Raw genomic sequence first — 13899 nt, 5'->3', positions numbered from 1 at the left:
AAAAAAGGGCGCGTCCCAAGTATTTGAATAATTGTTTCTTATCCCGCAATTAAAACAAATCAGAAGAAATTATTAGACTAAATGTGTTAATAAAATGGAGAGGCAACCCTCACCTACGGTTGCGGTCTGCCCTGCGTGGGCTGAACACCGCCGTGCCCTCAGGGAAGTGATCGGCGACGGCGACCTCTCGCGTCCGGCTTTGGTTCAGGCCATGGTGCGGATAGGGGGAGTGAGATGCCGTCTCCTCCTTCTGCGAAGCAGTCATGCTAGCTAAGGAGGAGGCGGGACGCGCGAGGGAACGAACTGCCTCACGCCCCAGCCGACGCGAGAGACACTCCGGGCGTCGGAGATCGCGTGACGATCTCCGGCCACCGTAAGTGCGGGTCTGCGGACGGCGAGCAAGGGTAGGTCGCCGCCCGACCAGAACCAGACCCGTGCGTGCGGCGCGTTGCGTTCCGCGCGCGCCTCAAAGAGCCATCAGACCACCACAGATGGGGCCCAGTAGGGCTGATGCTTAATCCGGAGCTGCGGACTACCTAGCGGGTTTACCGGGGCTCCGGCTCGACAAGCAGGAGTACGAACGGGGTGGTTTTTAGTCAGTAAGAGTCTGAATCTCCCTCTCGCTTTACCCTGACGAGAGAAGTCATTGGATGATTTTCCCCCTGAAAAAAAAACCTCACCTAAGGCGGGAGGAGTTATTGTATGATTTTTCTCCCTCAAAATAGAGAGGATCCTGCCCAACCTTTGGGAAAATGTACATAGACTAAGTATCCTGTATCCTCTTACATAACACGGGTAAATAACATCTATTGTATTTATTAATAAACTATTGTTTGTTACAATAAGTGCTCCTCTAGTATGATCTATTATAGTCATTTACTGTGATAGCCTTTGTGGGCAATATTTCGTGACGTGTAATGGGTAGGTTACATGATAAACAGATGTGTTTATGTACAGACGTATTACCGTACGTATTACCTATTGAGAGCCTTATACCTTTCTTTTTTTATAATTTAATTCACACGATAAGTGTGGGAGAGCCATGCTTCGCCACGAATAGGCCGCTTCGATCGGAGTAATACCGTGGCCTCACAGAAAACCGACGTGAAACAACGCTTGTGTTGTGTTTCATTATGTGAGTTGGGACCAATTACCAATCTCCCCAATTTCGTAACAATCCTTAAATTCCTAACCCCCATAAAGTCAGCAACGCACATGTAACGCCTCTAGTGTTTCGGATGTCCATGGACGGCGATTGTTTACCAGATTTACCTGATGGTAAGCAATCGCCAAATCGGGCAGAGGAATCACTATCAAGAAGTGGTTTATGGACTTATCATCATAAACAAAGCTCAAACAAAACTCTTGAATATTTTTTACAAAAGAAAACAATAGGAATGTATGCAAAATACAAGTTCGACCTTCAAAGACTGAAAACCAGCTACTCCAGCTAGTATTTTCATCAGAAAATTTTTGTTCCACTCTCTTCATTCAGACATTTTTTAATCTTCCGAAGCGTAAAAACTGCAAATATGGCCGCCTCGGTATATTTTGACAGATAGTAATGTCAGAACGCTATTGTTTGTTTTTTTTTTAGGTTTTATTTAAACTGGGTCGGGGTCAGTAGAGGGTCTTTAATCATTCTGTTGTATATCTGTAGTTTATAGAGCAACTTAATCATTCTGTTGTATATCTGTTGTTTATAGAGCAACTGCTGTTTATTTTTATTTAGATGCTAGATTTTCTGGTTCTCGTGCGCCGCGACCTTGTGTGTCGCGCAATGCTTGAATCTAGTCAAGTTCTGTCGTCAAAGAGTTTTAATACAAATAATTAATAGGTTTGTCGACGGGAAATAATCACCTTCACAAAGGATACCGCAATATCGCATACTCGAGCTGTACATTTTCTTCCCAAAGCTTCGGTCATATACATAGTTCAATAGGTTGCTTTTTCACCAAAGATGGCCTACATAGCTAATTATACTGTGACGATCTAATAGCTAAGCTGTGAAACTATGTAACCGTTTCTACTGATACTAAGTTATGGAGCGGTGCTAGTATGATGTGCTATGAAGATGTGCTGCCACAAAGTAGCTGTACGAGTTAGCTGAGCCCCTCGAGTATGCGATGTACCGATAGTAGAGAAACCATCCATAGCACATATCCATAGCATTTTTTCCATACCTAATATGTATAAATTACTAATATCTTAGTTGAATCCGTTTCCACCAGTGCTAAGCTATGTGTACCAATGAAAATGATTGGTGGAAGCCAAACGCATCCACAGCAACGTAGCATAGCACATCTGGTGGAAAGCACCCTTAGAGTAGAGTGTACAAAAACACCAACCATTTTCATACAGATCTCTTATTATAATTAGTATAACCTTGCCGAGTGGCTTTTCTCAGCCCTTTTTTGCGCACTTGTAATCTTTCAAGGCAAAACCGCGGCATAAATTTACGTTCATTTCTCTAAGTGGTGTCGTCTAGAATTGGGTCAGTGTACTCAGTGTCAAGTGGCCGTGTCTAGTGTCGTAGAGTGCTCTCGGAGTGTCGTGACGACCTAATGGGGTGTCTTTGTGCTTTTCCTAGTTTATTTTACGTAATTCTCTGTGAGATAGAGATAGGGGTGATGTTTTTTGGGTGTCTCTTTTTTGTGAGCTGTTAATTTGTGGAGTTTAATTTATTGTTGGATGGGAAAGAAAGAATAAGATGGAATTTTGTGAGTTATGCGGTGAATGAAAAGGAGTTTGAGGTTGATGTGTAACAGAGAATAATGTAAGAAAAAGGCATTGTGATGTCGCCAAATAAGTTGAAATAAGTTTAAAACTTTGCCTCACACTAGGATTTTAGGCTTTCACTGGGGCTCCGGCTCGAAACAGGAGTGGAAACGTGGTGGCCTTTAGTTAGTAAGCTCTGACACTCCCCCTACTTTGTATTTTTTGTGGGGGTAAAATCATTCAACGACTTCTCCCGCCTTGGGCGAGACGAGAGGATGAGTCAGACTCGTCCCTACTCCTGTTTTTTAAGCCGGAGTCCCGGTAACCCACTACGCAGACCGCAACGACACTTCCTCTCGCCTGACCCAAAGCAGGAGAAAGAGATAAAAATGATTTATCCCCCTCGAAAATAGGCTTTATATTCAAGACCTTTAGGTCTAACAGTTAAAAAGCCATCCCATAACGGCAATAGCATCATGGTGAACATTTGATACGTGCAAAAACTTTCTTTTTTTTAACAACAGTTCGCGTGACTGACTCTAGTCTAAGTATTGCTTGGAAATCGGTCAGCTTTGGCTGGTGCATACAATGGAGGTCGCTACGGTACCAAGTTGTACCAATTGACATTTCTATTTATTATTTAAATAATATATATTAAATAGTAATTATTTACGAGTATTGTTATTTTGTGCTTTATTGTAAACGTTGCAAGGTTGTTATTGATTTTTTCTGCTGAATTAATTGAATGTTGTCGGTTGAAAGTGAGTTTGTATGTTTGGTTTGTTGTTATGTGTAAACTGGTTGATTAGATGAATTTGGGTATTAAGATAGATGTAGACCTTTATGGGAGGCTGGTGATGAAGGGCTTTTTTTGAGTGGGAATAACAATCCAATGACTTCTCCCGCCTTGGCTGAGGGGGAGTGTTAGACTCTTACTGACTAAAAACCACTATTCCTTCTCCTGCTTTGAGCCGGAGCTCCGGTAATCAGTTAGGTACATTGTCCGCAGCTCCGGGTGCTGATGAAGAGCTGGTGATGTATTCTACTCTAATATCACAACATACTTAAGTAGTTTTATCTAGGTAAAACTGGTAGAAATTTTAGATGACCAAGCAAATTTTCTGTTACTTTATTATTATATAAAGCTGAAAAATTTGTATGTTTTGGACCTTTAAACTACTGGTTCGAATTGCTTAATTCTCATTGTTGGATAGTGAATTTATCGAGGAAGGCTATCGGTTATAAAACATCACGCTACAAACAATAGGATCCGAGCAGAGAGAGTGAAACCGCCCAGAAGTAGCTAGTTATGTATATTATAATAACGATTACCCAAATAATTTCCATTTTACCTCCATTATAAAAATGGCGTGTAATGCAAATGGGTATTTTCTCATCTCGTGGGTATTACGAAGATTGGTGTCGCTATTAGCGTCTGCGGAATTGTAGGCCATCTGTGGTCCCGTCAGTTTAGAATTATGCGGAATAATTAATTATTATTATATATATTTTTTGTTTAATAGACTATTTTTATGGTATAAGTCGGTAATTAATAATAATATAATATCAAATACATACATTATACTACTTACAAATACCAAATAAATAATACATCAATAATATTTGTCTAGTTATTTTCTTATGGTATAGCTGGTAAACGAGTAGATGGTTCACCTGATGGTAAGCAAACGCCGCTGCCTATGGACACCCATAACTTTATATGTTACAAGTGCGTTGCCTTTTGGGGGTTAGGAATTTAAGGATTGTAGGGGAATCGGGGTTGGGAAGATCAGGAAGGGTGGTAATTGGGCTTAAGGTAACCTCACTCATACAACGAAACACAACGTAACCGTTGTTTCACGTAGGTTTTCTGTGAGACCGTAGTATCACTCCAATCGAATCGGCCCAACATGCGTCGAGGCATGGTAAATAAAAAAAATAACTATGTAATCTTAATTGTTTAGTAAATAAGTGCCTTCTTAGGTACCCTTGGCCCCTTTCTCAGTAAGAGGTACCTAAATACTTATACCTAATGAGTTAATCAACAAACAATATAATCATGATGATCTCATGCCACTTATCTAGCAATGACTGAAAGGAGTCATTTGGTAAGTCACGTGATTTACTAAAGATTTTTGTCGCTAGTTCGATTCTCACACGGTTCAAAATTGTATTGGACTGATGTGATGCTGCGCAAAATTTTTGTTTACGTACACCATCTAAAATACGAATTAATAAATAATAAGACTTCTTATTTCTTTTATTTACATACTTTACTTATCTTTATTATTTAACCTGAAATGATTATTATTACGACAGGCCGGTAAACGAGCAGACGAATCACCTGAAGGTAAACGGCATCGCCCTTGGACACTCGAAACACAAGAAGAGTTACAAGTACGTTGCCAGCCTTTTGAAGGCTTAGCGATTTGAAGATTGGGTATCAGGGAGATCGGCCTGATATCCTCACTCACACGACGAAACCTATCGCAATCGTAACGCGCGACCACGCGCGTACGACACGTCGCGTTAGGCGCGCGCCTCAAAGAGCCAACAGACCCACCTGGAGCTGCGGACTACCTAGCGGATTACAGAGGCTTTATCGCGAAAAGCAGTAGGTTGTAGGCACGGGATAGCTTTTAGTCAGTAAGAGTCTGACACTCCCTCTCACCTCACCCAATGTCAACCTCAAACGGACGTACTTACGCAACACAGAACCAACCCACACGATGACAGTTTTGAGAAAAAGCAATTTTTGTCTAATTTTTGTATACATTAAAATTGTATGTAATTTTGGATAAAGTTTATATACAATATTATACCAAATAGTTTATACTATGTATACAAAGCTAATATTGATAAAAATAATTAGTATTTTAAATAATAATCAAAGAAAACTTCGATGGTTCCTTATTGAAAAACTATGAAAAACTATCTGTGTGTGGGTTGGTTCTTTGTTAATTTATTAGCATGGTATAAATTTATAATAAAAAATGAAAAACCCCATTTTTTTCAATGTATTCATTTATTATTTTAACATAAAACCATTTTAACCATTGAACCAACACACACACACATAGTTTTTCAATAAGGAACCATTGAAGTTTTCTTCGATTAGATATTATTTAAAATACTAATTATTTTCATCAATATTAGCTTTGTATACACAGAATAAGCTATTTGGTACAATATTGTAAATAAACTTAATCCAAAATTACATTCAATTTTACTGTATACAAAATTTTTCAGGATTGTTGGGTGACTATGGGATATGGATCTTGTTAGTTTATTGAATAATTGCGGTTAATTACCAAATTGTTGGTTGGTATCTTTGTCATAGATTTGTTTTGTTCTGTCAAAGTTGTCAGATCATTTTGATCTTTACAGGGTCGATAGTAGAGTTATTTTTGAAACTTTCTGTGTCCTTATCTTGATTTTGACAATGGTGTGGATTGGTTCCTTGTTGCATAAGTACGTCCAAACAATAGATGATTATCAAAAAAAGCAGGCGTAACGCCGGCGCCTATGTAACTATGTAATTATGCATAGTTGCTGTTTTTAGTCACAACATAAGACATTTTGTTTTTCAAAAACATTCACAGTATCCATCTTATATAGTTAAATACTATAGAAACAGTACAATAGACTCACTCTCTATTAGAAGCCATTGTTTATACAATCATTCCCATCACTTTCTCATATTGTTAATTTATCGATTTTTCCCACACTATGAAAAATTATGAGAATATCTTACAAACATAACAAAGTAATAAATCAAACAATTATGAATCTTATCGTGTTTGTAATAAGAGGCATAACAACTGCAGTTGTTTATTTGGTTTTAGAATAGTGTGTAAGTTATTGAAAATGATTTGTTACGTCCATGGTATAGGGTTGAAAATTGGTTGATTAGGGTGCTGTAAATGTTTTATTTATATCACAAATATAGTACAGTTTTTATTAACGTTCTTATGTAAATGGAACAGAGTTGAAAATTGGTTGTTTAAGCTGTAATAATTATTCTTGTTTTACAAAACATAGTTTTGTTTTCATAAAGGGTCTTAAATCAATGGTGTTAGGGTATAAAATTGTATGTATAAGTCGAGAATAGAGGTTGTTGAGATTCTCAAGTAATTTTGTATGGATTTTTAATGAGTTATGTTCACGTTGTAAGCTTGTTTTCTATTATTTTGGTATTTCATTCATAACATTCCTTCATATGTGGAACATGGTTTCTTAATATTTTAATTAAGTTACAAAAATTCAATTTTATTTCTAACATGCGACAATTAATGCTGTAGGTACTCAGAGGTATTTAATGATTACTAAGGTAGTAAAGATTTTGTATTGAAAACGATTGTTAAGGACTGGGTTAAGTAAGTCCGTAGTGCCAAAATTCGCATTAGTCCCATTAAAAAACTGAAAATAAAATAAATTAAGCTTATTAAACTTAAATGAATCACTCAATAAATTGAGTATTAAATTCTGTGTGAACAGCTCCATGTAGGTACCTTGATAACAGAAGATTAGAGCTGCAATGTTGTAGGTAGTCTAGGAATGTTACGGACACGCGGCACGGCTGTTATAATGCCGTATTTGGTCAAATTAGCTCAAAGAGAATACTGTACTTTTTGGCTTAACTACTGGGCCTATGTCGCTCATTTTCCATACATTGTCAGTCAAGATGATAACAAATAATTGTGCTTTAAATTAAGTCATATACATATGTTAACTAACAGAGGGCGTTCCTGTTAACCTGCAATAGTACAGCATCCATCCACGCTAAAAAAAATATTACCATCAAAAACAAAACAATTTTTTTTTAATATTCACCAAAAATTTTAAATCGACACGCAGTTGAAGGAGGGCAACGTTGCAATTTATTGCTTATTTTTCTATGCTGATATTTTTATTTTAATCTATTAATGATATTGATTAACGAGTTTAAATGAACGTCCTCTGTTAGTTAACATACTGTATTTTTGCTCCATACGGTATAATCCAGCTAAAAAATTCTCCACAATCCTGACTAAACTGCCTAAAACATTTCGTCCGAAAATTAATCCAATATGGCGGCCAGTGAACTTGACGATGGAAACAGAAATTGTTCATTTAATTAATAAAGAGTGACACGGCCGTCTGTCCGTATTGTCCCAGCGAAATGATTAATGTTACGAAACCCGAATATCTGTGGGATGGTACAACACCGCTACACATTGAGTTTACCACCAGTTTATAATGGCATCGCTTTGTATGATCTTTCTGCACAGTCAAGGGTCAGCTTATACTGGTTTTGTATAGGTTGATATGAAGCGGTTTGTACTCGGTAAACGCAATTTTTGGTTGGTTTCGAAAGGACATTGCAGAAGATGTACTTGATTCCAATGACTACTCTCGCCTTGGGCGAGGAGAGTCAGTGTCAGCTTCTTACGAAAAACCACCTCGTTCCTACTCCTGCTTTTCGAGCCGGAGGTAAATCCGCTAGGTAGTCCGCAGCTCCGGATTAGGCATCAGTCCTACTGGGCCCCATCTGTGGTGGTCTGACGGTTCTTTGAGGTGAGTGCGGAAAGCGTGGCGCCGTCGGGCGGTGAACTACCCTTGCTCGCCGTCCGCAGACCCGCACTTACGGTGGCCGGAGATCGTCACTCGATCCCCGACGCCCGGAGTGTCTTTGGCGACGACTGGGGCGTGAGGAGATTTGCAACAACTTAATTAAACTGAAGAAGTTTTTTTTTATCTTTCAGCTGAGACTCACACTTTTTTTGTAAGATAACAACTATGATTACTTACTACCTACTTAGGTATGAGTCAGTATAAACACTGTGTATGTAATCACGGAGTGATTGTGTGTTAATCTTACGTTTAAAATTCATTAATTGTTCTTTCTGTGTTAGCCAATGTTAAGCAATTAGACAAAGACACGAGAAAAAAAGTTAATTACTATTTAGATTTGTAGTTTTAAACTAACAGTGATTGGGTATACTCTTAATACGAGGACACTTGTCACCAGCGCTGCTCATCCCCATGGGTATCGTAATAACCGAGTATGGATGCTTTTCTACCAGAGATGTGCTCTGCCACACCAGAACTAGACCCGTGCGTATGGCGCGTCGCGTTCCGCGCTCACCTTAAAGAATCACCGGATATTCAGACCACCACAGATGGGACCCAGTAGGGCTGATGCCCGATCCGAAGCTGCGGATCACCAAGCGGGTTACTAGGGCTCCAGCTCGTAAAGTAGGAGTAGGAACGGGGTGATTTTTAGTCAGTAAGAGTTGGACACTCTTTCATATATCGCCCAAGGCGAAGGAGAAGCCATTGGATAATTTTTCTCTTTAAAAAAAATAGTGAATGTCGATTTTTATTATACCTGAGTCAGCCAAACAGATTAGAAAATAAATAGTGATCTATTCCTAGATTTTATTACCTGATTGATTTAAACGTTCAACGTAATAGCTTTCATCTGTATTTTAAAAGTACAGTCCACATCCGTTAGTTAATGGTGCTAAATATAGAACCGCATATAAATTCAATATATTTTTAAGTTGAAAAAGCTTTTAATGGTACAGTGAAACTGTTTTAACCAATTGTGAAATGAATATAAACATGGAAACTTTATTTTTTGTAGATAGATATCGTTTAATTAAATGATGAGAAAATACTAACTAAAATATATTAATGAAATGGCTTACGTTTTTAAAGAACAGTATTCAAGGACGCTCGACTGTTTTCAAGCGAAAACCGGAGTCCATAATTCTCGATTAGTTTCAAACGAAATCCATGAGCAGCGTGCGCAGACGCGGTGACGTCGCGCAGCCTACTCTGTGACTCGAAACTAGTAGAGCTTTTCTCTATCAATGTGTGAGTAAACCGTGATTTGTAGTTAACAAACATACGATATTTTAACTTAAGTACAAAAAGTAATTATACTTTTTACTTGAACAGTCTAAAAATAATGTTGAGCCTTCCTAACTGCCGTACTCAGAGTCGTTTAATGATTACTTAACCCAGTCCTTAGCGACTGTTTTCGATACAAAATCATTACTAAGGAATAGTTTAAGTAATAATTAAACGTCTCTGAGTGCATCAGTTAATTTAAGAGCATACACTAACTGTTGTTTCCCATATTTTTAAGTTTGTCTGTATGTATTTTAGTTAGTAGTAGTAGTAGTAGAATAAATAAATAAATAAAAAGGATTAAAACCCAAAAGATTTGACCCATTGTGTTACAGATTATAAAAACAATGGCGCAGACGTCAGACAGATAATATAATACACATGTGTGTGTTGCTATAATAAAAAAAATCCCGTTCACATTTTTAATTCACACTGGCAAAGTCGTTTCACACGCGAGGATGGCAAAGGTTATAAGTGATACAGTCTAAATAAAATATTTGGGCTGTACTTTGGTATATAACATTGCGCTTTTTATTCCAAGAATGGGGTAGACAGAGGTGCTGTTATATAAAATGCAACGCCCAATTTTTAATTATGTTATGAGTCATATAGTGATAATCATTGAGCCTATTGCATAAATGTTTTAAATATGGGAGAGCCATGCTTCGGTACGAATGGGCCCGTTCGACCGGAGTGATATCACGGCTTCATAGAAAACCGACGTGAAACCACGCTTACGTAAACTCAATTACCCCCCGCCTTCCCAATTTTCCAAATCGGTGATTTGGAAAATTGGGAAGCCCCGAAAACCCTTAAATTCCTAACCCCAAAAAACCAGCAACGCACTTGTAACGCCTTTGGTGTTTCAGATGTCCATGGGCGGCGGCAATTGCTTACCATCAGGTGATCCGTCAGCTCGTTTACCGACTTATACCATAAAAAAGGTAATTGAAAAACTACTCGTGACAAAAAACGATTATGACATTAGGCACGATTGCTTTGGTCCAGTGGTTATGCACGTGACTGGTTAGTACAAGGTCTTGAGTTTTATTCTCTGGTCATAAGTTTTAGTAATGTCTGAAAACTTTGGCTTCTTTGCGTACACGCAGACCGGGTAAAGTCGCAAGCGCATCAGTATTGACAGAAAACATGTTTTTATGTTTGGAATTCTGTTTTTCAGAATGTGAAGAGCATGCATTATTTATGGTTGAATAGTAGTAATGTATTGTACCTATTATTTCTTAGTAATAAGATTTTTGTTTTGTGCTCGTGAAATAATACTAATAATGAATGGAAACACGTCCGCAATGTAATCAAACATCCATGTGAACGTATTGTGTAAATACAAGAATCTGTAAATAGAAGAATGACGCATATTATCTATGGCTGGTACTCACTTCAGATGCCCACTGAACGTGCCTCGACTCCGCCAAAACACTTCGCTCCATTTTCAAAAATAATCGATAAAACACCAATCACGTCATATCACAACACTAGTCAACATACACAACACACGAAAAAACCGACAACATTCGAAAATATCGATAAAAAAATCGTTACGTTTCGTTTTCTAGACAGAGCCGCGTTATCTGTTTTGAATTTAGAAAATTGTTCGCGCAAAAAGCGTAATTGCCCTCGTCCGCGCCACCGGCCGACTCTGACTCACTACGCCACCGCCAACTACCTGTGTGACGTGATGCTATGCAAATTTTTATGCATTTCCCCGTGAGGAGGGGAAAATACACCCGCAATCTCACACAGACCGACACCAACAGCTGATAGATAGGTACTTACAAGAAAAATCTGTTATTACGCTCGATCGGGTTAGTGTGCCGCACGAGACGGGAATATCACCATTCTCGCTCTATCTAGAGGGGACTAGATAAGTGGCGTGATAATAATTTGCATCTGATAGACGGCTGATAATAATTTCCTTTTTGCAATCTATTGTTGCAACGGTACACCGCGGTGAAAGCAATTATATTGTTACTGCTCACAAATTAGGTCTCAACGCGTTTTGTTTATGTTCCACTATATTGGAACTGAATGAACACTGAACTGTTACATTTTAATGAGACGGCGCGCGGAAAATTCAGGACAATTTAGCTTTATAGCGAATGGTCTAACTGACGTGTAATTACGAAATTTAATCCCGTAAATTGAGATAATGTCTGACATCCAAGAACCAGGTCGACACGACGTGAGTCACTTCATTGCGCGAACAATTACCAAACTAAGTTCCAGCAACACTGTTTAGGCACTTAGAACACTTATCATTGCTTGTGAAACACGTGCTCGAAATAAAAAAAAAGTATAAAAAAATAAATTCGAAAATTTGGCGAATCGAACACTTTATTACGCGTCACTATTTGAACGTGGAACGCGCATTTGGGCGCGGAAACTGACGGGAGTTTATTTTTTAAATTGTTTTCTTTATTGTGTTTTATTTTAATGTGGTATCGTGTCGCGGGGCGATGGCCGACTAGAAGAAGTAAGTGTAGCGGGTGGGAGTGGTGGCCGGCAGGTGGTGGGATCAATACCACAGTCTGGGCGCACGCACTGACCGCCGCCTCGCGTGCCCGCCGCTGTATACTCTATATTTGGATCGTACGACAGCCATGGGTGTGTCAATATTTAGGGGATGACATATTTTAGGCTGTATAACATGATAACTTTGCTCACATTATTATAAATGTCAGAAGTCAATAATTTTCCCGTTATGACAGTGTGAATTTATTGCGGGAAATTGTATACAGATAATAACTAAGATATTTTGAATTTTGTTGACAGTATTTTTTGGCTATAAATAAAAAATGAAAAAAGTAATAATTTACGGCTGTTTATTGAAATAGTTTTTAATTAAATTATAGGGGATAAAGAGCTCTAAATATCTTTATCCTATTTTAATGTAACTTAAAATATTTGTTTGGATAAATATGTGTATTTATGAATCTATTATTTGAAGCGTATTTATAAAGTTACTACCGTTCAAACGTTAACTTAACGATTAACGGTTAAGTTATAAAGTTTGAAAGTTCTACGAATAAGTCGTATAAAAGTTATAAAACAGTTTTCATAAAATAACGTAACTTTATAAGCTTCCGTTAAAAACGAACTACTTACCTATACAAAGTAATTTTTTGTGTACTTTGTATTTATTTTTAGTGGGGGTTACATCGCAACTTTTATTATGCCAGCGGTTTCGCCTGCGGTCCCGTGGGATAAAAAGTGTCCTATATGTTATTCCAGGTCATAACCTACCCCTGTTCCAAATTTCATCCTGTTCTCTTTAGCCATTTTGACGTGAATGAGTCACAAACATACACACAAATTGACAAACATTCGCATTTATAATATGTATTAATAAGAAGTAATATTCAGTTATTTTGACGTGATTTAGTAACAAATAAATATACACATTAACTCACAATTCGCATATGTATAATATTATTAAGCTAGTGGTAGGCAGGAGTGCAGGTACTGAATGTTAATATCCAGACATAAGTTATGTACGACCAATTACACCAACCTCTCGTAAACTTTAAGGAACTCTTAAGTTACAAGATAGGTGACGCTTAAAACAACACCGAAAGAAGTGGAAACTACCGTTTTCTTTTTCTTCTCCTCTAATAATAGTATCTTCTGTTCTGATTTAGTACGTTGCACGATCCAAAACAGTCATTCATGTCCCTGGGACGCGCCGGACTTCAGTGATCCGGTGATTTCATGGTTGTATCTACTATAGACCCTGGTTTACAGGAGTTGCAGTAGTTATAGAAGTTTGTAGAGGGCTTATCCCAATAAAAAACAACATACTGTTCTTTATTATTGAAACGAATGGAAAAAGTAAAATTATAACTTTTTTAAATAGGAATTGAATCCTAGATTGTACAGTAGTCGCTCATGGCCACATGACCATATTATTATAACGAGGAAGTTTTATTCCATTTAACGAGCTTCGAATAATACCGTAAACTCCGCTATGGCTGAAAATAACAAAATAAACACGTAACAACTGAATTTCAGGAAATGAAACATAAGAGTCGGGTATTTTATTACCTCTGTTAATAACTGAGCGGACTAATTAATGTGTTATAGGTACATGTTTGAACATACAGCAATATGTATTATTACACATGTATTTTTAATATTATAGTGTTAGGTAATAACTATTTATTTGGCATTATATACAGTATTGTATTGGATACTCGGTTGCCACTCAAGAAAAGACAAAAATCTATATCTTTTACAGGGAATAAACATCATGTTTTTCATGGATCATGA

General features: G+C 37.7%; 1 protein-coding gene and 1 long non-coding RNA gene across 11 annotated transcripts in view; both read right to left on the bottom strand.

Annotated features, from left to right (window-relative positions):
- LOC126911585 (uncharacterized) overlaps positions 1 to 13899 on the bottom strand; it is a 297716-nt gene that overhangs the window by 211707 nt on the left and 72110 nt on the right. The window lies entirely within an intron of this gene.
- LOC118280602 (uncharacterized) overlaps positions 1 to 13899 on the bottom strand; it is a 76083-nt gene that overhangs the window by 37236 nt on the left and 24948 nt on the right. Inside the window, exons 1-2 of one of the 10 annotated variants that reach the window (XM_035600787.2) lie at positions 11410 to 12114; positions 11013 to 11299 (exon numbers count right to left, since the gene is read on the bottom strand). The exons of 7 other annotated variants lie outside the window; for them this stretch is intronic. In XM_035600787.2, the coding sequence (XP_035456680.1) occupies positions 11013 to 11063 (51 nt within the window). In that variant the 5' untranslated portion in view covers positions 11064 to 11299; positions 11410 to 12114. Of the gene's footprint in view, positions 1 to 11012; positions 11300 to 11409; positions 12115 to 13899 lie in introns of those variants that run through there. 2 more of the 10 variants (XM_035600788.2, XM_035600789.2) reach the window with 2 other exon arrangements.

Source organism: Spodoptera frugiperda, chromosome 16, assembly GCF_023101765.2.
Source record: "Spodoptera frugiperda isolate SF20-4 chromosome 16, AGI-APGP_CSIRO_Sfru_2.0, whole genome shotgun sequence".
Taxonomy (NCBI): domain Eukaryota; kingdom Metazoa; phylum Arthropoda; class Insecta; order Lepidoptera; family Noctuidae; genus Spodoptera; species Spodoptera frugiperda.
This window is presented reverse-complemented; position numbering and strand designations above follow the sequence as displayed.